This window comes from Ostrinia nubilalis, chromosome 10 (assembly GCF_963855985.1).
Source record: "Ostrinia nubilalis chromosome 10, ilOstNubi1.1, whole genome shotgun sequence".
Lineage (NCBI taxonomy): Eukaryota > Metazoa > Arthropoda > Insecta > Lepidoptera > Crambidae > Ostrinia > Ostrinia nubilalis.
In genome coordinates, this window is record NC_087097.1 from 13,391,703 (window position 1) to 13,418,171 (window position 26,469).

The 26,469-nt window shown below is 44.1% G+C and overlaps 4 protein-coding genes across 4 annotated transcripts in view; 3 read left to right on the forward strand and 1 right to left on the reverse strand.

The window, feature by feature from the left end:
- Positions 1-391: 391 nt before the first annotated feature.
- LOC135075303 (arginine-glutamic acid dipeptide repeats protein) lies at positions 392-8,825 on the reverse strand. The gene has a single exon (XM_063969716.1). The coding sequence runs from the start codon at positions 8,427-8,429 to the stop codon at positions 2,964-2,966; it is 5,466 nt and encodes a 1,821-aa protein (XP_063825786.1). The 5' UTR covers positions 8,430-8,825; the 3' UTR covers positions 392-2,963.
- Positions 8,826-9,252: 427 nt separating this feature from the next.
- Positions 9,253-14,369, forward strand: LOC135075449 (zinc finger protein 595-like). The gene is made up of 6 exons (XM_063969890.1): positions 9,253-9,720; positions 9,855-11,037; positions 11,116-11,337; positions 11,763-11,932; positions 12,889-13,048; positions 13,800-14,369. The coding sequence occupies exons 1-6, from the start codon at positions 9,353-9,355 to the stop codon at positions 14,367-14,369; spliced, it is 2,673 nt and encodes an 890-aa protein (XP_063825960.1). The 5' UTR covers positions 9,253-9,352.
- A 5,016-nt stretch (positions 14,370-19,385) lies between these two features.
- On the forward strand, positions 19,386-23,427 carry LOC135075450 (zinc finger protein 555-like). The gene is made up of 8 exons (XM_063969891.1): positions 19,386-19,619; positions 19,667-19,732; positions 19,779-19,844; positions 19,891-19,956; positions 20,003-20,293; positions 20,341-20,434; positions 20,505-20,632; positions 21,240-23,427. Exons 1-8 carry the CDS (start codon positions 19,386-19,388, stop codon positions 21,702-21,704), a joined length of 1,410 nt encoding a protein of 469 aa, XP_063825961.1. The 3' UTR covers positions 21,705-23,427.
- Positions 23,428-23,926: 499 nt separating this feature from the next.
- LOC135075451 (von Willebrand factor A domain-containing protein 8) overlaps positions 23,927-26,469 on the forward strand; it is a 40,917-nt gene continuing 38,374 nt past the window's right edge. The window contains exons 1-2 of the mRNA XM_063969892.1: positions 23,927-24,255; positions 24,438-24,561. Coding sequence (XP_063825962.1) covers positions 24,072-24,255; positions 24,438-24,561 — 308 coding nt within the window. The 5' untranslated portion in view covers positions 23,927-24,071. The remainder of the gene's footprint in view (positions 24,256-24,437; positions 24,562-26,469) is intronic.

The window sequence follows — 26,469 nt, forward strand, 5'->3', positions numbered from 1 at the left end:
ACTATGGCTTATGCAAAAATAAACTTTTCACAAGTACTTTTGTCTGAAGTAGGCTGAACACGAGTAGATTATTATTTTTATACAGAGCAAAGCACTGCAATCAAACTGATTTTAAATGAGATGCGTAAGTACATGATAAGTACTTTCGCATCTCATCCCTTTCTTTACATAAAACTTAGGTAGTAGGTGCGCAACTCCAAAATTCCAAGGCAATGAGAATTAAGTAACCACTTCATTTGAAGACAATCGCCTTGTAACTTTTCCATTTTCATAGGTATTAATTAATTACCTACTTAAGCATTGTTAGCGATATGTTAATAATAAGGAAAAATATCGAATTTACATAATTTCATGGAAATTTCTGAGCAGAGGTGAGAATAGAAACACGAACTTGATTTTTTTCACATATATTATTCAAAAAAATTTACACAAAAGCACTAAGACATCCATTTAACCTTATTGTCTAAATAAATGAAGTTTTAAACCGACACGCAACCTCTTAATTAATTAAGATATAATTTGTCTCTAAAAATAATACTCATTTCCTCTTTTAAATATCAGAAAGTAACTATGGCATTATCAACATAATACCTACCTACCAAGCGACATTGTGAAATCTAGAAATATTTCAACTCTTTACTCAAATCTAACAGTTCTCTTTCTTACAAAGGGAATTTATATTACAGTTATAGTGCAATAGAATTATTGAATGTGTACACGGGCAAAAATTACAATCCTAATTTACAAGATGACTTCTTCTAACCACTTATTTTAATTAATTCACAATAAGTATTGTGAAAACCATTTCAATCGCACGTATGCACCTATACCTAGTAGTAACCATAGCACGAATGTATTTCTTACGCCGCATGCGTGTAAATTGACGCTGCGTAAGTGCGTACGCGCTTCCTTGCTAAAACCATTCCCTCCAAACAACAGGGATTCGTATTCAAAATAAAGTTAAAATTAGTAAAGAGGAGCCAATAAGAATCTCAAGACACATATTTTTCTTTGGCATAAAAAATGTACATTTTTAGAATTTTTAAGAGGTAATAAATATATTCCCAATTACATTTACGGTGTCTAGAGCTCAGATAGAATTAACTTCATCCCAATACCCAACCAACCGATACATCCGTGCTATGAATTACTACGCAGATAAATTATAGTAGATTAGCAATATTTCAAAAAAACTGCTACTGCAAAATGGGAACCAAACTACCTTATTATTGCGTTGGAAATTATTTTTGTACTTAACTAATTCGGATATCATTTTGCAGTGGCGTTTTACGAAATCTCTCTATTTACAAATTTAAATTATCATTTGTCTGCTACATGATACGACTGCTAGTTTTCATAAATATTTACACAGTTTCTACCTATGTCACTTTATAATTTTGCTTTGCCCGCGGCGTTGCTTGCGTACATTTGTGTCACAAAATACCTCGGGAGTAACTTTAAAGTTCACTTCGAGAATATTGTAAAATTTTCTTTTAGAAAATTGGAGGGACCTGCAAGGCTGCTTTCTACACTGTTTCCATATTTTCGGATCTCGCCATCCTTTTCACTCAAAAGCCAGATGGCGGCATGAGTAAGAGCGACGAATAAACCCGAAAATACGGAAGCTGCCTAAGCGTCGCTGCTCAGTTCAATAGACCTCAAAAATATTGACAAGCAGATAACAGTAACTATTTTTATTATGAGTATAAATTATAATTCAACATAACTTGTATATGATAATTTGTTATGTAAAATGCTACAAGACACTTGTGATGTCCTCACAAACGGTGTATATTTCTAAGTCGAGACGTTTCCTTCGCGATACAAGCTGACAAGACTGTAAAAACGCTTATTAACACTCTCGACTCGACACAATATTTATTTATTGGTCATAATTGGTTAACAATACATGATTAGCGTCGTCCTGTTAGTTTATTAATGTTCAATATTTAACACTTTGAGGAAAATATACTGTAACACACTTCCTCATATGCCGACCTACTAATATCAATTTAATTTGCTTTGAAACCAACTCGAAAAGGAAGTAAGAGACCATTTTGAACTCTATAGCAATTAAAATTAGCAGTCATATCAAATGCACCGTATATACTCTAGTACTCTAATGAACAAAATTACATTTACTGATAAGAATTCTAACGTGATCTTGCATTCTTTTCACATTACACTCTGGCGCAACATTGTTCGCGACTCAGAAGCAGATTTGCGCACTGGCATTATCAAACGAAGATAAGATGACACATCAATAAACAGTCATTTTGTGGCAGACCACAATCTTACATTGATATGTGAATCTAGCTTCTTTCATATATTATTAAATACATATCTAACGTTTCTCTCAACTTAATTAGCGTTACAGCTACACATAAAACTTTCACGTAAAACGATAAAATTATGCTCTGTAAATAAAATCGAAGGGAAATATGACGCTTCCTTATCCTTAGTTTATAGAGTAAGAAAGTTACTACAGGTCAATTACATAAAAGGCAAGTCGATTAGAAAGGCAAGTCACAGTCCCTACTCTGTTTTATACAACTTCATAATTTTATCATTACATAATATTATATTTTATATCGTTATGTCATGAACATAATGTAAAACAAGCGACGGCCCCGCGGGGACCGGGCGACGCGCGGCCCGTCACCGGCACCTCGGCTCATCGGCACTGTCATTCGCGAAACAATAATTTAAAAAACACGCAAACGCGCCACATCCGGAGGTCCTCGCTCTCCACAAATAAAATTCTAATTATGACTAGCGGTTAAGAAATAAATTTGAGCATGGAAATCAAGCGCACTACACGACCATGCGGCTACCGAAATATAAAAACTCATAAATATAAATTACACGTATCTTAATCGTACACATACTCCTGAAAAAGTGGTCCGTCGGGGCACTCACACGCGCGGCTCGACGGGCTCGGCGGGCTCGGCGGGCGCGGGGCACTAGGGCCGCGACGCGCGCGCCGCCTCCTCCAGCGCGCGCACCTTGAGCTCGCGCTCGCGCTGCTGGCGCAGGAACTCCTCGTGGTGCGCCGGGTGCAGGAAGCCGCGCTCGCGCTCCAGCAGGATCTGGCGCTGCAGCTGCTCGTGCGCCGCCGCCTGCTGCGCCAGCTGCTCGGCGTACGGCCGCCCCACCGCGCCCAGCAGCTCGGGGTGCAGCGGCCGGTACGGGCCCAGCGCCAGCGCCTCCTGCTGCGCCTGCGCCGCCTGCTGCCCCGGGTGCAGGTGCAGGTGCGTGTGCGAGTGCGCGTGCGTGTGCGCGTGCGTGTGCGCGTGGTACTCGGGGTTGATGCCCGCCATCTGCAGGCGCACCATCGGGTCGGCCGCCAGCGCCAGCCGCTCGGCCGCCTCGAGCTGCGCGGCCGCCACGCCGGGGTGCGGGTGGTGCGGGTGGTGCGGCGGCGCGGCCGAGGGCGCGGAGGGCGCGGCGGGCGCGCCGGCCGGCGGGATGCCGAGCCGCTCGAGGCGCTCGCGCTCCAGCTGCGACAGCGCGGCCGGCCCGTGGCCCGGCGGGTACAGCCCGAACTGCACGGGGATGGCGCCCTGCGGCGGCGGCGGCGGCATGCCGTACCGCCGGTGCATCTCGAGCCAGTGCGGGTCGAGCGCGCGCGGCCCGACGTTGTTCTTGAGCAGCTCCTCCTTGAGCCGGTCGTTGAGCTCGCGCTCGCGCAGCTCGCGGATCTCGCGGTCCCGCTTCTCCCGCTCGAGGTGCTCGAGCTCGAGCCGCTCCCGGGCGCCGGCCGCGCCGTACATGGAGCTGAGCTGGTACTGCAGCATGGGGTCCATGCAGTGGCGCGGCAGGTTGCCGGGGCTGAAGCCGGCGTGCGGGCGCGCGTACTCGGACAGCTGCCGCAGCGCCGGCGTCTCGGGGTAGCCGGGCGGCCGCGGGAACCGGTCGTAGGGCGACGTTATCGTCTCTATCGCGCCTCTCGACGGCGGTTTCGTGTCGGGTTTCTCCGGCGTGGCGATCTTTCTGTGAGCCTGTTGAGCGATCTTCTCCCTCTCCTCCCTGTCTCTCTCCGCCTGTTTCCGCAATCTCTCCTCGCGTTTCCGTGCCAATTTCGAATCTGGCACGGGTTTGAAAATGAGATCTGTTCTTGTGCACGAGTTGTAGTCGCCTCGATTCCAGTGTCTCAAAAATATCGCCGATTGAGATCTGTGGCATTCGGTGTCCTCGATTTTCGGTTCGGGACTTGGACCGTGCGGTATGTGCGCGGGGCTCGGGATTTCTTCTTCGTCGGGTTGAGATTGTGTTTCCAGTTTTAGTTCTGTGTTTTCGTCCGGCAGTGGTCTCGGTGGCCCTCGTAAATGCGGATGGCCGTGGGGCATTTGATGAGGCGAACCCGATCTGGCGTGTGCAGATTGTAGCCCGGCCGCAGCTTGAGCATGCAATCGAAGACTCTCAATGGAGCTCGGCCCTGGGCCGGAAGGCAGGCCGAGGCCGCTCATAGGATGACCCATGGAAGGCGGTTGGATCATAAGATGGTTTGGATTGCCAGGTATCATTTTAGGATGATGACGCAGTAACATTGAGTCCGCAGGAGACAACCTCTCCGGGTGATGCGCCAGATGGTGCGAGTGATGATGGGTATGATTATGATTATTCGTCACGTTGACACTCGATGACGAGCTCGTAGTTTGGGATACGCTGCCTGACAAGTGATGAGGGGAGCTCGAGTGAGAGCTTGATTTTTGCTGCGTGTTAATTTTGTGTTGTATCGACTGAGACGAACTACTCGACGTCGAGTGAGATATCGACAAAGTATGATTTGTTCCGCCGCCAACATGGTTCGGTTGTTTTTCTGTACTAGTGTGTACTGCACTATGATGACTGGTGGAGTGATGATGCGTCATCGTAGTCTCGTGAAGTTGGTGTCTTTCAGTTGTTGCATTAGGATTTCTTGGATCTTCACTACTTTCTGAAATCTCTCTTAACGATCTTGTAGTAACAGAAGAACTCGTACTATGATGGGAACTGAGCATCGTTGTGGATTCTATCGTCGAAGGTTTCACTGGATCGTGTCTTCCTGGGGTACTAGATGCGGGATGCATCGGTGGTATAGGATGTGGTTGCGGTAAGGGACCGTAAGGATATGGGTACGGCATCGAGTACCCAGGATGCGGATAATAGGGATGCATAGCGTGTGCCGCTGCCGCTGCTGACAGTTGGAATATCGAGGGATGTAATAAGGGATGATGCGGGTGATGTAGATGAGATGCGAAAGGATGCGGAGGGCCAGGTTGCTGACCGGAGTGCATGACTGGTCCAGGTATTGTCGATGGTATCGATAAGGGCGTTGGATTCATCAAATTCAAAGCCGAATGAGATACCGGTGTATTTGGTTGAACAGGCGATGCTGATATTTGTCGCGGCTGTGATGGACTCGCCAGGTGTCTTGAAAAAGGTGACGTCGTAGCCGAAGGATGAGGATGTCCCGGTGTTCCATTGTGACTTGGTTGACTTTTAATAGGTGTAGGCGTGTGTGGACTCTTTACTGGCGGAAGCGCATTGCCTGTATCAGAATTACCTTGGCTGGTAGGTGGTAAATGCGGTTGATGGAGAAAATCTGGCTCTTTCTTAATGCTATCAATTCTTGGTCCCAGGAATGCACTTGGCATATTTGAACTCTCATTTGTGGGTTGACTTGGTGGTCTGCTATTATTTTCTACACTCGATATCGACTCTCTATCTCTTTCGGTACTCAGATGTTGTGCTATAGCACTTCCTATTGGATATCCTGGCACTTTAACCTCCTTCAATGACTGCAAGGGATCTGACACATTTTGTGTAGAGAGATTTGCAGGCATATTGTCAGGAACTTCTTGCTTAATTTTCAAATCTTGTGGCATTGATGGGTCATTTTGACTTGATGGTGGTGGAATAAGACTTCCAGGATGCCCATGTGAAGGAGGCACTTGTTGGATAAGTGGTGGTAAAGAGCTGGGTTTTTCTAGGCCAGGGTGACCTGGATGTCCATACAGAGGAGTAGGCATAAAACCATAAGGACCAACATTTGCACCACTTCCCACTGAAATGAGAGGGCCAGGAGGAAGTAATCCTGCCATGGAAGGCTGGCTTAATGGAGGAGGAGGCATGCTTTGCGACACAGGCGTGCTGGATGCTTCTGTAGATCTCACACCAAGATTTTCAGGACGAACTGGTGGTGGGAATATTGGTGGTCTCAATGATGTATTTTGGTTTTCCAGTTTAGGCTGAGTCTTGAGGTCAGTAGGTTGTTTGTCATCCACATCAGATTCTTTGTTTTCTTGTGAATTTGCAGGAGAGATAGGTTCAGTATTTGTAGTTGTTGGATGTTCCATAGATGGTGGTGATGAGCCTCTTGTGTTAGTTGGTGATGGACTAACTCTTTGTAATGAGTCCAAACGAGGCGCGTTGGGCGAATCCACTTTGCTAGCAGTTGATATTGTTGCAGTAAATATTTCTGGTGTGTTTTGACTTTTCATTTCAGAAGCTTCATCTCTTGGTTCAAGCTTGATAACAGTTTTCAGGGGGTTTATATGAGGATTGTGCTTATTGGCATCACTGGCAAAATTCATACTTGCAGGATAAGAAAATGCTGGCATTCCACTTGCAAAATCCTTTGCACTCCTGATAATTGAATTGTCCTTGGTAATGTTAACTGGATTGAAAATATTTGGAGTGATTCCTCCTTCAATTTTGATATTATGGTTCAGTTTAGGGTTGTACAAATGGTTATCTTTGATAAAGAAGTTTGTATTTTCTAAATTGAGTGGTTTATTGGATTGGTTAATTGGGTGTCCAGGGAAGTTGTGTGACAGCGGATCTTTCTGGAACTCTTCCTTATGTAAGTTTAGTGATTGCTCTTCAGTATCTATTTCTTCTTTGATCTTTATCTTTTCCATTGGTTCAGTTGTCATTGGAGTCACTTTTGGAATAATAAGTTCTGTTTTAGGGAATATTGCACTAGGCATTGCAAGAGGTCTTGGTTCAATAATTTCAGCATTCTTAGGGCCATTATTATCAGTTTTAAGGTCAAGAACACTTCTTTCATCTTTTTCATTAGTGGGCTTGAACACAGGCGGTAAGGGATCCTTTTCAGTTTTTATAACTGGTGGAGGGTCATTTATTTCCACTTTGATTTGTGGCTCAGGTGGTTTAACATTATTCTCAGGTTCTGGTTCTTTGTTTTGTTCAATATTTTCCTTTTCAGGTTTAGTAAAACTGAAATCACAGGCTTCTGGTTCAGGCTCCGCAGTTTCATCCATTGCAGGAAAACTATCATTTGTAAGGCTTTCCGATGGGCTCTCAGGGGGATTCTCAGACTTTTTCTTTTTCATTTGAACATCACCATCTAAGATTTCAGGTTTTGTATCATCTGGAAGACGTTTCTTTACCTTTGAGACATCAACTTTGCCATTGGTGGTTACTTTCTTCTTGGCATCTTTGCTTACTGGTGAGGAAAGTACTTTCTCTGTAACATTATTATTTGTATTTGTACTTTGAACAGTTGGTTTAATAGGTTTAGCCTTGGATTTCGAGTCATTATCACTTTCATCTTGCCCTTTCTTTCCATTTGGTGTTGTTTGTTCTTTTGATTTGTTTCTGGTGCGCATTCTGCTAGGTGAGTCCTCAGGATTGTCTTGTCTGCCATTGTCAACTTTAGCCAAGTCTCCTGCGTCCCGTGAATCACTATCTTCCTCTGAATTTTCGTCTTCTGTAACTGAACTCATTTCTCCCGCTTCTTTAGGATTGGGAGAAGGTCTAGAACCGTTTGTGTCTGGGACAGCTGGAGTAGCCTCTGGAGTTTGTTCCTTGGGAGTTCCTGCTCTAGAATTCCTAGTGTTACGAACACGACGCAATGATGCTTGTCTTCTTCTCCTATGTGGTCTGTTACTACTAGCACCGGGAGTCTTTTTCCACAAATAATAAAACTCGACTAACTCAGCTGTGTCTTTATGGGGCAACAAGTCTTTTCTTATTTTGAAAAAGTTTTTGCCAAATTGGCGAATACCTTTCACAAACCGTTTAGTTTCTTCCTCGGACCACTTTTTCTCAATTCCTTTAGGGACAGGGCACTTCACTAAAGCTTGCAGGGCACGTCCAGGGTCGTATCCAGAGTCATGGAGAACGTCTAGCGCATTGATAGTGGTGTCGTCGCGACTGGCCGCCATACAGCCGTCGTCGGGGGAGCCGCCGTCGCACATGCCAGCGAAAGCTGCCATCGACCGAGCGGCCCTCAAGTACATAACCAGGTCCCTGTCTGTTGCTTGAGCGGGCAGCCAGCGCAGCTCCTCGCCACCTGGACACGGTTCATCGGGTCCTAGCGGACCATTCAAGCGCATATCAGGCAGGCACGCATAAATATCCTTGTCCTTCACGGGTTGGTTCGGTGTTCCCACTTGAACCTCCCCTTGGTTTTGGGCCATGATTCGTACGTGACCGTCTATTTGCACTGGCACTCTGCACCAAAACTATTCACATGTCACAAAGTCTACATATTGCACAGATATACCATTGGGTAAATGCATTATACCTTCTCTTCACGCGTGTGTTTGATTGTCCGTAGAACAGTAAGTATGCCAATATACATAATTATTACTCCTAATGGCCTCCATTACACGGTGCATTGTGCTTCATAATACGAACTTGTATGATACACACAACTTATAATTTATGACCTCACTAATTTCTATCATAAAAATATTTTTGTTAACTCAGTATTTACGCATATTTTACTATTATTTTAGTAAATGCTATCTACATGCTACCCTTTTGTTTAGCTTCGCCTTTCTTTGGCCACCATAGACAAAAACATTCTATAAAATGGCTGCCACGATTCTACATTTTTATTGTACGTTTCATTACAAGGACATAATTAAATGTAAAAAATCAAAATAAAATGATAGTGGTTTATAACTTGATAAACTAGTTCGATTTGGAATAATTATTCCGCAATATATTTCCTTCAATTTGATAACTTCAAAATATTTTTACACGCACAATTTAGGCAAAATAAATAATGTACAACACGAATATTAAAATGCCTTCGCTATATTAAAGACATTTAAAACTACATAACGTCAAAATGTTTGTCTTTGGAACGTTATGTTCGGTCCACCAAAAACATTTTCAATGGGACGGTGAGCTCCAAGATAGATCAATGATTTTGGGACACAACAAAACTATACTTTGGTCCTCACTGGCCGAGATTGACAGCAGTGACAAGTGTGACAACTCGTAAAGAAAAAAAAGTTGTTGCTTGCTTTGGAAAAATAGGGAAACATGAAAATCTGTGAATTTTCTCGATTTCAGTAAATTTTAATACTGTTGTAAATCACTGAGATCTAAAATGACTTCGGATGAATCAGATGACGAACCGTTGTCGGTGTTAGCAGCTGCTAAAAGATTAAATCCCGAGAAATTTGAAACCTACGAAACTGAAACAACTATTGAGGTAATTCGGCCATCGAAAAAGAAGAAAAAGAAGTACTCACGTAATGATACCGTTTCTATTACCATCAAATTACATCAACCAATAAAAACCACACGACCGCCGAAGATAGTTGAGAGGCCTGCAGATGTATGGATGTACATAAAAGACCTCAATCCTACTGGACCTTACAGCTGTCTGCTTTGCTCGGAGTGGTTCATTAACCGGTCTAAAATAATACTCCACTATATTCTGAATCACAAAAAAGATTTTTGTGGAATTTGTCGGTGAGAGTCTTCTTATTACTTAGTCAATCACAAATAATGGAATGCTGTTTAATCTCACATTCTTCTTCCCAACTTAATTCACTTTTCTGTTTGTAAAATACACCAATATTTATCATTTTATGGTTTTGTTTTAGCTATTTTGTGACTGAAAGAGCAGTGTGGCAAACTCATCAGAAGTTTCACAGTCCGTGGCCATGCTCACAATGTCTAGACAGCTTCCCAACACAGGTCGAATGGCGGAAACACTTCAGTGAGGCTCACAACCTGGTCCATTGCCGCCTCTGCCACTTCAGAACCACAGACGATGATCAATATGACGTGCACTTAATAGAAAAACATAATGTAACTAACACAGAGAGTAAAAATGCAGAAGTCATTTGGGAAGTTGAATATCTAGGCTGCCAAAATTTCCTATGCTTGCTGTGCAATAAAGGAGATGTTTTTTGCAATAACTTCTTCAACCACTACATGGGTTATCACCACTTCACTCTCAAATGTATCACAAACATAATATCTGGTAATGATCCACCTTTCCATGTAGACGGTGCTAATGTTAGTACAGACTTCGTTACAGACCAGTTCAATATCAAAACAGGCTACCTGGAATTGGAGAAAAAGCCAGATATTGCTGATGTGCAAAATGAACAGGATTCAGGGGTAAAACAGGAGCCCCTTAGTGATAATGAAAATAAAGAAGCAAAAAATAGTATTGTAGAAACTTACAAAGGCATTGAAGATTTTGATGTTACCCTAATGGAATTGATTGTGTTGAATAAATGTTATTTTGAGTATGTCAATCAAACGTTAAGCCAGATTAATTCAAACACAGTTCCTGAGGATTCCGGTATAGACTACAAAACTGCCAATGACGATGTTGAATTGGACATAGAATGTGGTGTATGCAAAACCTGTGTTACATCCATCCACACATTTAGCACACATATGTTAAAAATGCATTCTGTGAGATCGGTACCTATTTATTCGTGTAGAGTGTGTGCTACCACATTTGACAGTCAAGGTGAGCTTGAAGCTCATGTGACGGAAGAAATGGGAGAGTTTGACGATCTGTGGTTATGTCAGTTTTGTGACAAAGAGTTTGACAATCGGGAGAATACAAGGAAGCATTTGAACAGCCATTGGGATGTTATGGAGTTTGACAATTGCTTTAGTCCACACTTGGGTTTTAAGTGCAAGTACTGTCCTACGTTGTTTTGGAATGAACCTGATAGAGAGACTCATCAAATAAGAGTGCATTTTGTTAAGTACAAGGAAGACTTTTATAAGTGCGAAAATTGTTCAGAGATATTTAGTGATAAGGTAAGATCAGCTCTTAAAAACTGCGATGAATATTATCTCATTCTAAGAATTTTAAAATAATTTAGTAATTTTTTTTAGATTTGGTTCATCCACCATTATGTGGAAAAGCATCAGTCTGAGCAAGAAAAGGTGCTTTTCCTTGTTAAATGTTGTGTGTGTTGTCTAGTGTTGAACACAGTTGAAGACATGAGGGCACACTTTGAGAAACAACATTCTGATGCTAGAAAAATCTTCTGTTCCCTGGGAGCTTGTGTGTTCAAGCCACTGAGTCAAAGGAAATCATTCAAAGTGCATATCAAGGTTGGTGCTATCAAGTTTTTTTAGTGGGCAGAAATAATATCATACGCCTAGGCTTTTTATCTATTTAAGTACTGTTACCCAAACCGCTAACGTACTTTTTGGAGCATCCCATTACAAAACAAATCCCTGCTCTTAGGCTGGTTTTAGAATCACGCTGACCGTTAGCGCTGACAGCCGAAATGTATGTAGCGTCGGCGCCGAGCGATCTGCGTCACTCAGGAACGTTCCCATCAATTACATACATATTGATCTGTCAGCGCCGACGTTCAGAGAGCGGTCAGCGTGATTCTAAAACCAGCCTTAGAACGCTTTCCGTACCGCCTTAAAAGGGTAATGTTTTGTTCAATTCGCTTAAAGCTGCGCTATTTTAAATACTGAAGGTTAGAAGGCCATAGATACACTATTTATTTATTTCATTTCCATAGACGGTCCACGCTACAGAGGAGAAGAAGCCACCACGGCCTGAAGTGTGCACGATCTGCACACGAGAGTTCAACAGCTCGCGCGCGTGTGCAACGCACATGGCTCAGGCGCACGGCGCGCGCAACTACAAGTGCAAGCTGTGCCGCGACGTGCTCCACACGGTGGACGAGCGGTGAGGCAAGCTATTGTGGCTCGTATCAGGCCTGTTCATCTCCGCGAGTTTACATCGAAAATAAAACACGCACGATGGCCCACCTACAGGATACTATTCGACAAGGCCTCACATACGAGCGAACATTGACTCACGCACGCGTATTCTTGTGTATGATGGAAGAAAATAAAGAAAATGGTGTACTAAATACTGTGCAGTATTTAACTGCCTAAATAATAATAAAAACACAGAATGTACTTTTTTAAGTTGCCTCAATACCCTGAGAGGTAAATAAGTAGTTAATATTATTAATGATAATTCATGCTAAATCATGTATTTCCTCTGCCATTTTCCGTAGTTTGGCACCTCACGTCACATCATTTTACCGAAGTCAGCCCTATAGCTTCGGCGCAGTGCCGATCACTGACGTTTGTCAACAAAATGGTGCTTGACTCTTGAGACAGGCTAAATTACACCATATTGTTAATGACATTGAGCATACATTTTTTTAAATACCTTCGCGAAGTAAAACTTCTGTACGTAGTACTTATTATTATTCTGTGCTCGTATTCCCGCGGCATAAGAGCGAGGGTCCAACAGCGTATGCACCCCGATGTAATGCACCCCAGGTGCATTTCCATACATTAATAGGATGGAATGGATGGCGCCTTTCGGCTGACACGACACTGCCTAGAGATAACACCGCCAAAACCGCACTGTTGAAGATGATGATACTATTTTTAGTATCGACACTATTTTTAGTTTGAATTTTTACCATCAAATTTTCAGTCAAAGGACGCCCACTGCTGGACAAAGGCCTTCCAAGGATTTCCATAACGACCGGTCCTGCGTTACCCGCCAGGCTCTTCCTATGACCTTCGCCAGATCATCGGTCCACTAGGAGGCCTAAAATCTGACTGACATTAAATTGAATTTGAGCGCTATTTTCTTTCTAATACGTACCTTATTCCTTCCAGCAAGCTGCACTACCTCATCCGGCACCCTGGCAAGCATCCATACGAGTGTTCAGAATGCGGCAAGTCCTTCCAGTACAAATCATCTCTGTACATGCACAAGCAAGTCCACGCGCCGAATAAGCCCACTTATACATGCTCGTTCTGCGGGAAGGTGTTTATGGTGAGCTATTTACGACTTTATTAGCTTGCATTAAGGTTTAGTTTGGAGTGCGGCAAGTCCTTCATGTACAAGTCATCTCTGTACATGCACAAACAAGTCCACGCGCCAAATAAGCCCACTTATACATGCTCGTTCTGCGGGAAGGTGTTTATGGTGAGCTATTTACGACCTTATGCGCTTATTTTAAGGCCTAGTTAGGGGTGCGGCAAGCCCTTCCAGTACAAGTCATCTCTGTACATGCACAAGCAAGTCCACGCGCCGAACAAACCCACTTATACGTGCTCGTTTTGCGGGAAGGTGTTTATGGTGAGCAATTTACGACCTTATCCCTTTGCTTTAAGAGTCCTTTCAGTACAAGTCATCTCTGTACATGCACAAGCAAGTCCACGCGCCGAACAAACCCACTTATACGTGCTCGTTTTGCGGGAAGGTGTTTATGGTGAGCAATTTACGACCTTATCCCTTTGCTTTAAGAGTCCTTTCAGTACAAGTCATCTCTGTACATGCACAAGCAAGTCCACGCGCCGAACAAACCCACTTATACGTGCTCGTTCTGCGGGAAAGTGTTTATGGTGAGCAATTTACGACCTTATCCCTTTGCTTTAAGAGTCCTTTCAGTACAAGTCATCTCTGTACATGCACAAGCAAGTCCACGCGCCGAACAAACCCACTTATACGTGCTCGTTCTGCGGGAAAGTGTTTATGGTGAGCAATTTACGACCTTATCCCTTTGCTTTAAGAGTCCTTTCAGTACAAGTCATCTCTGTACATGCACAAGCAAGTCCACGCGCCGAACAAACCCACTTATACGTGTTCCTTCTGCGGGAAGGTGTTTATGGTGAGCTATTTACGACTTTATCTGCTTGTATTAAGGTCTAGTTCAGAGTTCGGCAAGTCCTTCCAGTACAAGTCCTCTCTGTACATGCACAAGCAAGTCCACGCGCCGAACAAACCCACGTATACGTGCTCGTTCTGCGGGAAGGTGTTTATGGTGAGCTATTTACGACTTTATTGGCTTGTATTAAGGCCTAGTTCAGAGTGCGGCAAGTCCTTCCAGTACAAGTCATCTCTGTACATGCACAAGCAAGTCCACGCGCCGAATAAACCCACTTATACGTGTTCGTTCTGTGAAAAGGTGTTTATGGTGAGCTATTTACGACCTTATCAGCTTGTATTAAGGCCTAGTTTGGAGTGCGGCAAGTCCTTCCAGTACAAGTCATCTCTGTACATGCACAAGCAAGTCCACGCGCCGAATAAACCCACTTATACGTGCTCGTTCTGCGGGAAGTTGTTTATGGTGAGCTATTTCCGACCTTATTAGCTTGTATTAAGGCCTAGTTTGGAGTGCGGCAAGTCCTTCCAGTACAAGTCATCTCTGTACATGCACAAGCAAGTGCACGCGCCGAATAAACCCACTTATACGTGCTCGTTCTGCGGGAAGGTGTTTATGGTGAGCTATTTCCGACCTTATTAGCTTGTATTAAGGCCTAGTTTGGAGTGCGGCAAGCCTTTCCAGTACAAGTCATCTCTGTACATGCACAAGCAAGTCCATGCGCCGAATAAACCCACTTATACGTGCTCGTTCTGCGGGAAGGTGTTTATGGTGAGCTATTTACGACCTTATAAGCTTGTATTAAGGCCTAGTTTAGAGTGCGGCAAGTCCTTTCAGTACAAGTCATCTCTGTACATGCACAAGCAAGTCCACGCGCCGAACAAACCCACTTATACGTGCTCGTTCTGTGGGAAGGTGTTTATGGTGAGCTATTAACGACCTTACGAGGTTGTATTAAGGCCTAGTTTGGAGTGCGGCAAGTCCTTCTAGTACAAGTCATCTCTGTACATGCACAAGCAAGTGCACGCGCCGAATAAACCCACTTATACGTGTTCGTTCTGTGGAAAGGTGTTTATGGTGAGCTATTTACGACCTTATGCGCTTATTTTAAGGTCTAGTTTTTTACAAAATAAAATGCAACATGGTAATTAACATCTATTGTAGTTTGTTGATGGTCACATATCTTTAAACAAAACGGAATGGAATCAAAAATGGAATATAGTTTTTGGCGAAGTGATCAAAGCAGCATAGACCTCAAAGAATACTGCTTTGAAGTTTTGTTGAAAGATATGAAACCATCAACAAAGTATAATAGATGTTAATTGCCAATTTGCATTTTATTTTGTAAAAAACTAGACCTTAATACAAGCAGATAAGGTCGTAAATAGCTCACCATAAACACCTTCCCGCAAAACGAGCAAAAGTGGGTTTGACTTTGTTCGGCGCGTGGACCTGCTTAATCTTAATATGCTTAACCCGAACCTTCTTTGTCGTTAAACACTTTTTCCCACAGAAAAAGGATTCCTACCGCGAGCACATCCAAATCCACGAAGGGCCGCGGCACGCGTGTTCCTACTGCCCGATGCGGTTCGTGCAACGCTCGAACATGCTGCGACACGAGCGGAGGCACACGGGAGAGCGGCCCTACGCGTGCCCGCAGTGCCCTCGCACGTTCTCAGATAAAGGCGCCTGCACATCGCACGCGAGGCAAGTGGCTAAGGCTTTAGGCTAGGCTCTTTCCACCAAAGCGAAGCGGAGATGAGTCGAGAGGAGAGGAGATGTGTGAGCTGTGCGGCCCTACGCGTGCCCGCAGTGCCCTCGCACGTTCTCAGATAAAGGCGCCTGCACATCGCACGCGAGGCAAGTGGCTAAGGCTTTAGGCTAGGCTCTTTCCACCAAAGCGAAGCGGAGATGAGTCGAGAGGAGAGGAGATGTGTGAGCTGTGCGGCCCTACGCGTGCCCGCAGTGCCCTCGCACGTTCTCAGATAAAGGCGCCTGTACATCGCACGCGAGGCAAGTTGCTTAGTTTCCAAAAAGGCGGAGCGGTGCGGAGACGAGATGTGCGGCAAAGCTGGCAGGCTATTTCCACCAAAGCGGAGCGGAGAAAAGTCGAGAGGAAAGGAGATGAGGCGAGAGGAGATGTGTGAGCTGTGCGTAGCTGTCGCTGTAAGTCTAGAGGCAAGTAGCTCAGGCCCGGTTTCACCATCAATCCCTAATTTTAAGTGACCCCTTTGAAAACATAATTCCTGTTATGTATTACCATAGGGATCACTTAAAAATTAGGGATTAATGGTGAAAACGCGCATCAGGCTCTCAGTGGAAACCGTCCACCAAAGCGGAGTGGAGACGAGACGAGAGATGTGTGAGCTGTGCGTAGCTGTCAGCTGTAAGTCTATTGCTATCTATGAAATACCGCATTGTTCCGCAAAGCTCCGCGCCGCGCCGACGATGCTGTCAATTCTATAGAAAAACAAGTGCGCCCGACGTTTCTCCGGTCGATCCATTTCCACCGAAGCAGAGTGGAGTGGAGATGTGCAAATAATGGAATCTGATTGGTTATTCAAAACACCTCTCTCGCTCCGCCTTGGTGGAAGCCGCTCCAATATGCTGCGACACGAGCGGAGGCACACGGGCGAGCGGCCCTACGCGTGCCCGCAGTGCCCTCGCACGTTCTCAGATAAAGGCGCCTGTACATCGCACGCGAGGCAAGTTGCTTAGTTTCCAAAAAGGCGGAGCGAGTGCGGAGACGAGATGTGCGGCAAAGCTGGCAGACTATTTCCACCAAAGCGGAGCGGAGAAAAGTCGAGAGGAAAGGAGATGAGGCGAGAGGAGATGTGTGAGCTGTGCGTAGCTGTCTCTGTAAGTTTAGAGGCAAGTAGCTCAGGTCCGTTTTCACCATCAATCCCTAATTTTTAAGTAATTTTAAGTGACCCCTTTGAAAACATAATTCCTGTTATCTGTTACCATAGGAGTCACTTAAAAATTAGGGATTGATGGTGAAAACGGGCATCAGGCTTTAAGTGGAAACCGTTCACCAAGGCGGAGCGGTGCGGAGACGAAAGATGCGGCAAAGCTGGCTGGCTATTTCCACCAAAGCGGAGCGGAGAAGAGACGAGAGATGTGAGAGCTGTGCGTAGCTGTCAGCTGTAAGTATATTACTGTCTAGGAAACACCGTTCCGCAAAACTCCGCAACGCGCCGCGCCGCCGCTGCTGTCAAATTCTATAGAAAAACAAGGGCGCTTACTGTCTGGCGACATTTACGAACTTGATCTTCACTGGTTGGGTTTTTATTGGCGGTCAAGCGGATCCTGGCTACACAGGATTTGCAGCGGTGGGAACGAGAGGTGGAAATAGTTCCTTGTCCGGCGATGTCCTATGACCTAGTGGAGATACGAGACATGGAGCGACGGAGACGTTGTATTAGGTAGAAAGTTGGACAAAGTAATTTAGATCCACGTAAACCATCATTGTCTGATACGTTTTTATACCTTAACCAACACCAGTATCTCTACTACACAAAAGGTCATATATTATTGAAACAATAGTTCAACCAAAAGACGCACACTGCTGGACAAAGGCTTCCCCAAGGATTTCCACAACAATCGATCCTGCGCTGCCCGCATCCAGGTAATTTCCACAACCGTCGTACTTGATCGTCTTTCCAGTTACTTACTCCACACTTACTTGATCGTCGGTCCACCAAGTGGGGAGCTTGTCTACACTACGTCTGTGAAACTTTTGTGCCGTTGAGGCACCAGTTCTACGAGGTATATGCCCCGCCCGCTGCCACTAAAGTTTGGCAACTCTGTAGCCATTATCGGTGGATTTTTCTACGGATCTTCTTATTCCTGATTTGATCATGATAGGAATTTCCGAGAGCCAAAGTTAGTAATATGATAATGAAGTTATTTATTTCTTCATAGGACTCACACCAAGGACAGGTCGTACGCCTGCATATACTGCGGGCAGACGTTCGTACAGAAGTCTAAACTTACGTATCACGTCAGAAAACATACTGGGGAGAGTGAGTATCATCCAGCATAATAAGTTTACTATTTTTTATTCATTTATTCATAAACCCTTGAAAAAGAGGCTGACAATAGTGACTGAGTTTCTTGCGCTGCTTCTTCTCAGCTCTGGCCCATTTATTGTCCTGAAGCAGTGGCAGGGTTAATAAAAAAAAAGTGTAAAAGTGCCTTTTGAAAGCCTACTTGCATAAATCAATTTATTTTTATGAGTTTTCATATTCCATTGTTTTCAAATTTTGGACCTTCGTTTCATCCTCTTAGGGGGTGAATTTTAGAAGATCCTTTCTTTGTTAGTACTTCGTGGTTTGAGCTGTCTGTTGATAGATTAGTTATGAGTGTCTGAGGTATGGGAGCGGCAAAGAAGGGGTGACATTAACATTTATGACTTGACAGAGCATACAAATCTGAAGCACATTGATGCCCGTTTTCACCATCAATCCCTAATTATTAAGTGACCCCTATGGTAACACGTAACAGGAATTTTGTTTTCGTAAGGGTCACTTAAAAATTAGGGATTTATGGTGAAAACGGCTATGAGTCTTGGTGACGTTTGATGTCTCAAAAACACTTCCGTATCGCTCTCATACCTCAGGCACTGACTGAGTTAAACTAGACCTACATATTTGGATTCAATTTTGAACAACTCAGCACTTACGATAGAGTCCAATTTCCTCTAACAACTGCCATCACTTCCAGACCTAGAGACGTGTCAAGTATGCTCGAAGCTGTTCACGAGCGCGTGCTCCCTTCGCGAGCATATGAAGATCCACGATCGCCACACCAAGGTGCCGGTGCAGTGCCCACTATGTGGTGAGTATTTATTTATTTAGAGCGCTTTATTTAGGTGACTTTAGCAGTGCGGCAAATGCACAACAAACGCGCTCCTGATAATTTCATTATAACAGCGCAGAAGCAGTGTTTTTATTATGTGAAGGCAGGCATACGCTTCTGTCACGCTTCTGACGCCCGTACGTAAGACCAGAGTAAATACAAATGAGTTAGCTCACATACAAACCGCGCTCGGTGCGTTTCTATGAAGATGACCTACTCATTTGTATTTACTCTGGTAAGACTTAAGCGGTCTTATTCTTTAACGGATAAATAAACTGGTGAGCTTGCGCCCATTAGACGCTAATAGCGAGTTGGGTCTTGTGAGTGAGACTCGCTAGTGACAAAACAGGGACTGGTGTGCTCACGATAAGAGGACTGTAGCATTTGCACCCACCGTAGGCGCCACTGTCAACTGGTTACCGAAAAGACGATAGACCTAATTTACAGACAGGACTTGATAGAAAATATTAGATACTTAATGATTGTTATTCCTCCCCAGATCGCAAGTACCAAGACGAGCGCTACATGCTCCGCCATATTCGCACGTCACACACGCACGTGCGCTACACGTGCCCGCTGTGCCGCAAGGAGCTCACCAGCCCCGCCGGGCTGCGGCTGCACGTCGTCACGCACGGCCAGGCCAACATGTACAAGGTGAGCCACACACGCACGTCGCTACACGTGCCCGCTGTGCCGCAAGGAGCTCACCAGCCCCGCCGGGCTGCGGCTGCACGTCGTCACGCACGGCCAGGCCAACATGTACAAGGTGAGCCACTACCCGCACGTCGCTACACGTGCCCGCTGTGCCGCAAGGAGCTCACCAGCCCCGCCGGGCTGCGGCTGCACGTCGTCACGCACGGCCAGGCCAACATGTACAAGGTGAGCCACTACCCGCACGTCGCTACACGTGCCCGCTGTGCCGCAAGGAGCTCACCAGCCCCGCCGGGCTGCGGCTGCACGTCGTCACGCACGGCCAGGCCAACATGTACAAGGTGAGCCACACACGCACGTCGCTACACGTGCCCGCTGTGCCGCAAGGAGCTCACCAGCCCCGCCGGGCTGCGGCTGCACGTCGTCACGCACGGCCAGGCCAACATGTACAAGGTGAGCCACACACGCACGTCGCTACACGTGCCCGCTGTGCCGCAAGGAGCTCACCAGCCCCGCCGGGCTGCGGCTGCACGTCGTCACGCACGGCCAGGCCAACATGTACAAGGTGAGCCACACACGCACGTCGCTACACGTGCCCGCTGTGCCGCAAGGAGCTCACCAGCCCCGCCGGGCTGCGGCTGCACGTCGTCACGCACGGCCAGGCCAACATGTACAAGGTGAGCCACACACGCACGTCGCTACACGTGCCCGCTGTGCCGCAAGGAGCTCACCAGCCCCGCCGGGCTGCGGCTGCACGTCGTCACGCACGGCCAGGCCAACATGTACAAGGTGAGCCACTACCCGCACGTCGCTACACGTGCCCGCTGTGCCGCAAGCAGCTCACCAGCCCCGCCGGGCTGCGGCTGCACGTCGTCACGCACGGCCAGGCCAACATGTACAAGGTGAGCCACTACCCGCACGTCGCTACACGTGCCCGCTGTGCCGCAAGGAGCTCACCAGCCCCGCCGGGCTGCGGCTGCACGTCGTCACGCACGGCCAGGCCAACATGTACAAGGTGAGCCACTACCCGCACGTCGCTACACGTGCCCGCTGTGCCGCAAGGAGCTCACCAGCCCCGCCGGGCTGCGGCTGCACGTCGTCACGCACGGCCAGGCCAACATGTACAAGGTGAGCCACTACCCGCACGTCGCTACACGTGCCCGCTGTGCCGCAAGGAGCTCACCAGCCCCGCCGGGCTGCGGCTGCACGTCGTCACGCACGGCCAGGCCAACATGTACAAGGTGAGCCACTACCCGCACGTCGCTACACGTGCCCGCTGTGGTCGATATCAAAATATAGACTATACTTGATTATTTTCCATATACCTAGTTGTTGCAATTCACGAAGGCGAGTGAGCTTTACATGTGGTGGCTCGCTACTGTTCGTTTTTCATGTACACGTACACACACACAAGTAAAGTTCACTCGCCTTCGTGAGTTGCAAGAACTATACCAGCTGTTTTCCCTTTGTAGTGCTAGAGCAAATTATATTCAGAGCATAAGTACTATAAGCATAAAAAAGGACTACATAATAACAGGACTATTCCCACCTCTCGTTCTTACTGCTGCAACTCTTGTGTAGCCAGGATCTACAGCTTGACCGGCAATAAAAACTCAACCAGTGAAGGTCAAGTTTAATCTGGGAAACTTAAACTGTCATTGGGTCTACAACGAAATTCATCAGAACATAGGGATTTTATCTCCTGTCATCCGCTTTGCATTGGAGAGAAGTCGAATCTAACTTCGAACTCCCCATATGGCCTACTGGCCTACATACTAATAAAGAATTTGATTCTCCTTGTACCGATAGAATTTTATGACAACTCATTGATCTGTTTTTTTCCCACAGTGCAAATCGTGCCCCAAAACCTACGCTGTGAAGCGGACAATGATTCGTCACATTCGCAAACGGCATATGCCCAAGAATACCTCCCGCGCCCCAAGAGAGTTCTACCAGAAGTTAGACCCTCGAGAATGTTGTCTGCCTCTCGACGAAGAAGCGATGACGAAGATCTTCGGACCACCAAAGAAGAAATCCAGCGAAAACGTCATCAGAGACTTTGTGACGTTCACCAAAGGCTTAAAACTCCCTGAGAATCCCCCGGCTAATGATGGCGCTGATGACGACGATGACGATGATGATGACGATGAGGATTTGAGTGAAGAGGGAAGCCAAGACAAGGACAGCGAAGGTGAGAGCGAGGTTGATGAGAAAACGCCGCAGAAAACCGAGGAAGAAGCAGAGTTGGAGCCGACTGACTTTGTGAGCGTTAAGATCGAGCATGTGGAAGAAGATGTGGAGGAAGAACAGTGAATTGAATCAATATTAGCGACAACTCAAAATGCTACCCTAAAAGCTTGTATAATCTTGAGCAATATGATCTTCAATCAGAAGTCGGTATGTCGAGTTATACAGGGTGTTAGGTTTTTTAATTTTCATACAAAATAAATTTTATAAAATCCGATTTGTATGAAAATTAAAATAATTAAAATGAAGATATCAATTTTCTGACTTCACCACCATACCATTTATATGCCCATGTTAACATGGGCTAGTGTCGGCTCATATACCCATTTACCTAACACCCTGTAGGTTAAATCGCTCTCGTGCTGTAAGGTTTTTTCCATTAACTAGGTCTCAGAGTTTTATGTAACGCTAATAGTAAATGTCTTATTAATATCTTGTTAATGTAGTTCTAATTACTTATTAAGGTTCACGTTCAAATCGTAGTTGTAAGTATTACATCTTCTATTGTTTTATTTAAAATCTGTAAATTAATAAACCATAGACAACGTCCAACGGGACTCGCAGAAAGTGATAGCTCTATGACCATTTTACAGACTGTTCCTAGGTATTATAATACTTATTGACTGAAAATTATGTTCATATTTGTTTGATAAGATAAATCAATAAAGTTTCATGCACCACGTACGTAATATGTAAAATCAGCGTCAAATAGTCCATGAAACCCAAAGTAGCCAAAAAGTTCACAACACGTCTTTGTTCTGTGGTGTGAACTTTTTTACCACTTATGCCGGTTGCAGACCAAGAGCTAAGCTAAGTTAGTTTCGTTTAGCTCGCATAGCTGACGCAGTTTCCCATAGAATTGGCATAGTTTTCAGTCTACACACGACTATGGGAAACTGCGTCAGCTATGCGAGCTAAACGAAACTAACTTAGCTTAGCTCTTGGTCTGCAACCGGTATTAGGGTGTTACGAACTATTTGACGCTGACTGTACACTGGTTTAATTTTGTGTTTTTTAAATTGTGCAATAAAGGTTTAGAATATTATAAGTTAAGGTCTCTACATGGGTTATGAATTATGATAAACGCCCGAAGTACAGACTTCGATTATGGATTAAAATGAAAAGTACCTTACTTTTATACGTACATATTTGTTATAAGTATTTTATTTTCTATTGTTATTTACGTTAAATTTTTTATACAGACTGGTTACGATGGCGGGTTGACACTGATTAAGAGCGCTTTCACATTAGGGCGTTAGAAGCGCGGCAGTTATAATGTGAAGGCATGCATCCGCTGTCACATAGTATGAAATTTTCGGCAGCGCGACTGTCGCGTGTTTGTCGCGCTGCTAAATCGCCTATAAATGTGAAAGCGCTCTAAACCAATCAATAACTTTAGATAGTAATTTGTTGAATAGCAAGCTGATGGGACCGCAGAAAACATTCACATTTTATTGTCTGGAAACAAAATGTTGTTTCACTTGGAGTTGCAAACACAAAATATTAAATCAAAGTACCTATTAGTTATTACCAATATTATTTACTTGACTTTACGTACAAGTAATATAAAATGCAGTAGAGTAAAAAAAGCAGTATAGATTCAAGTAACTAGTAGGTAAATAATGCTTTATGTATACTTACTTTTATTTTGAAGTACCTAGATGATGCTATAATAAATGAGGTTTATGTGTATATTTCGTACTTTTGACGAATAGAGTGTAGGTATACGGTGGTTTTTGCTGTTTCTGTGTCCAAATAATAGAATAATAAAAATGATATCTCACAACTTTGGTGTTGTTTTTCTTTTAAAATTTACAAACGCACTTCATTACAATAAACAAACACTTGTGTTATTAGTAAGCGAGTGTCCTAGGTTTGATTCAGGTTTCCAGGCATGTTATTTAGTTTTAACCGCTTTACTTCCATATTAATCTGGCATTGGCGTCCAAGTAAGACAAAACATTCGAATCAGTGATGATTAAAATGATGATTTGTACTTGCTCAGTGTTCGACGTCACATGCTATTAGCCGCTACTACCACATTACTGCTGCCACAGTGTTTACAGTGTATGGCGCCGTCCGTGCTAAATTGTGCTATGAAATAGCACAATTTAATCATGCTCGCAATTTGATAGTGAAAATGCGATTAATTATAATAAAACTAGAGATTGGCATTCTAACAGGGAAAAATCTTATTGAATTGAACGCATGGTTATTGTAAAATAAACAGCTTCATGAACGTGTTGTTAATCAGCTGATAGAAACGTCAAATTTGACAGATAGTTAATTGCTTCGGAACTCGGGTTTCGACTTTGGACTTGCGGATATTATCGTTTTTTAGCCAATTATTCATTACATGGTGTTGCGATGACGCAAAATTCGTAAATTTGCATTGAATTCATGTGAAACACATAGTTTTAAGTGAAGAAAGCCATGTTCAATCCGGCAGTAACAGTTCGTCGTCTCGATGTTTTGATAAGGATTATGAGCCATCGAAAAGCAATCCTAAGTGCGAATCCTGTCCGAGCGTATTCTAGCGAAGATAAAGTGACTATAGGAGATGTAACTAAGGATATCAAAGTGCCTAAAAAGATCGAATATGTGCCTAGAAAATACTGTAAGTATCCTGTTGTTTTCTAACCTCCAAAGTTTGGTCAACTCATAATAAACTCTGGAAAAATGGGATCATTTATTAAAACAATATCTATGAGCATCTAGTGTGACAAATCCTTATGAGAAAGCCCTATCTTGGGTACTATTTTTCTGAAAATACATTAAAATGAACTTTATTTCTTACAGTGACAATAGAGAGTTCCGAAATCAAACTCCTATCTCAAAATACACTCCGGAACTTAAGATGGATGATGCAGAAAGACTCTCTTGGCCAGGATATGTTCCTACTTGGCAGGCCTGGCCCAACAAGGTATGTTAGAATAACAATAGGTAAACATTGTTCAACTGTTTTGTGTATCTATATACAGGGTGTCCCGTAATGTAACGTCAAGCCGGAACTGGGTGTTGAGGCAAGTTATGCTGGTTATCAGAAAAATATAAAAAAAAATCTATGTGGCATATTTTCAAAATAATGGGCATTTAAAAAAAATCAAAAATTTCTACTCCAGGTGACGGTCTTTTTACTCGTGTTGCCACAAATCTTCACTTTTTCCAAATTTTTTTTTTGTTATGTAACCCTGAATAATGCTTCTCTAAATTGTTATCAAAATTACAAAACCAGCTGCTACAGCTTGGATAAAAAAAATATATTATTCCCAAAAAAAATTCCAAAATAAAAATTTTGTCTAGCCCTTTCGGACCCGCGCTTAAACTAGAAAGAAATTTGTAATTTTGAAAATGAATTTTAGGTAATTTGGGGCCGCAGATTACGAATCTGCTATAATTTTCCAGATTTTCCGCCGCCATCTTGGAAAATTCATATACCAACAATTGTATCAAACTGGGCCCTTCACTTCCCACGTACAATTGTGAGGGTCAAAATTGTAAGGGTTTTAGAAATTGTATCAATGGCATGTATTTCGAAAAACGTATTTATAACCCGTAAGGAATAAAGAGGTTTCAATTTTATACCAGTATTTGCCATTTAATATTGATTTGTGGGCAAAACCATCTGTTCCATGAGCTCAACAGTAAATATAGCGCTCGAAATATTCCTATGGAGTTTTAATATCTCCTGGATCATGAACAGCATCTCCTGGAAGAGGTTGACGATTGAAGGGCTTCGTCTGCTATGCCGCTTGCATACTCACGAGGTATGTATCGTCATGAATGTCTGAGCCTTCATCAGAAGAAGAGGAGTAGTTCATCTGAAGTAGACGAAACTAGCTTTTGTCGTTGTCATCGCTCTCATCCCCAGATGCATTAAGCATCTCTGCGATAGTAGCGTCGTTTAAAATCGGAAACATGGTGCGGAAACCATGAAAAATTAATAATTATGAGAAACTTAAAATACGCATAAGGTATTGTAGGGCCCACGTCGATACAATTGTGTCAGTAAAGTTCGTTAAGCCGTTACGCCAAAGTCTTTGCTTACAAGTAGTCACTGTTATCATCAAAAGATGCTATTTTTATCTATTTGTCTATTTACTAACTTGTATATTACTACAATTACAAAATAAAACTATAGTAGGCACTTTCTTTCGCCAAGTTGGGGAGCGCAATCAGTCATGAACTGTACAGGTTGTAACCTGCTCACCAACTGCGCTTCGGACAAAATTTGCACGGGAGGTGAAAGAACGCATCCCGCACAATCGTACGATACTCAGCCCATCCACTTCCCATGTAAAACTAATGAGATAATCTCGATTTTGTAACCCGCACAATTGTATTGGAGCGGTCCGAAAGGGCTAGTTTAAACTGACTGTACTGAAAAAAAAAGTACTACGCAAGTGTGGCATGTGACGTCATAACTTGGCGCATTAAGTAAGGATTCCAAAATGGTATAACACTTGGTAAATTCTTGCTGTAATTGTCGACAATTTTTGGTTTTTTGGAAATAATCCCGTTTTTAACTTTATCTACCTTGGTTAAAAAATATTATTCTAATGTGCCCAAAATTCAAGTTTCTGTGACTGACTACCGTACAGTCAGTCACAGAAACTTTTGTCACCATGACAGTAATTAGTAGTTGACATACTGTGACAAAAGTCACCCGTGCGTGCGCGCCGTTACTACCTGCTCTGCCTGCACTTGTACTTGGTAACAGGGATAATAAGGATATGAAGTTTCGGTTATGGATACGGTTACGGATATTAGAATAATATTATACCAGTTTCGGTTACGGTCACGGATATGAAATCATTTCAGATTATCCGAA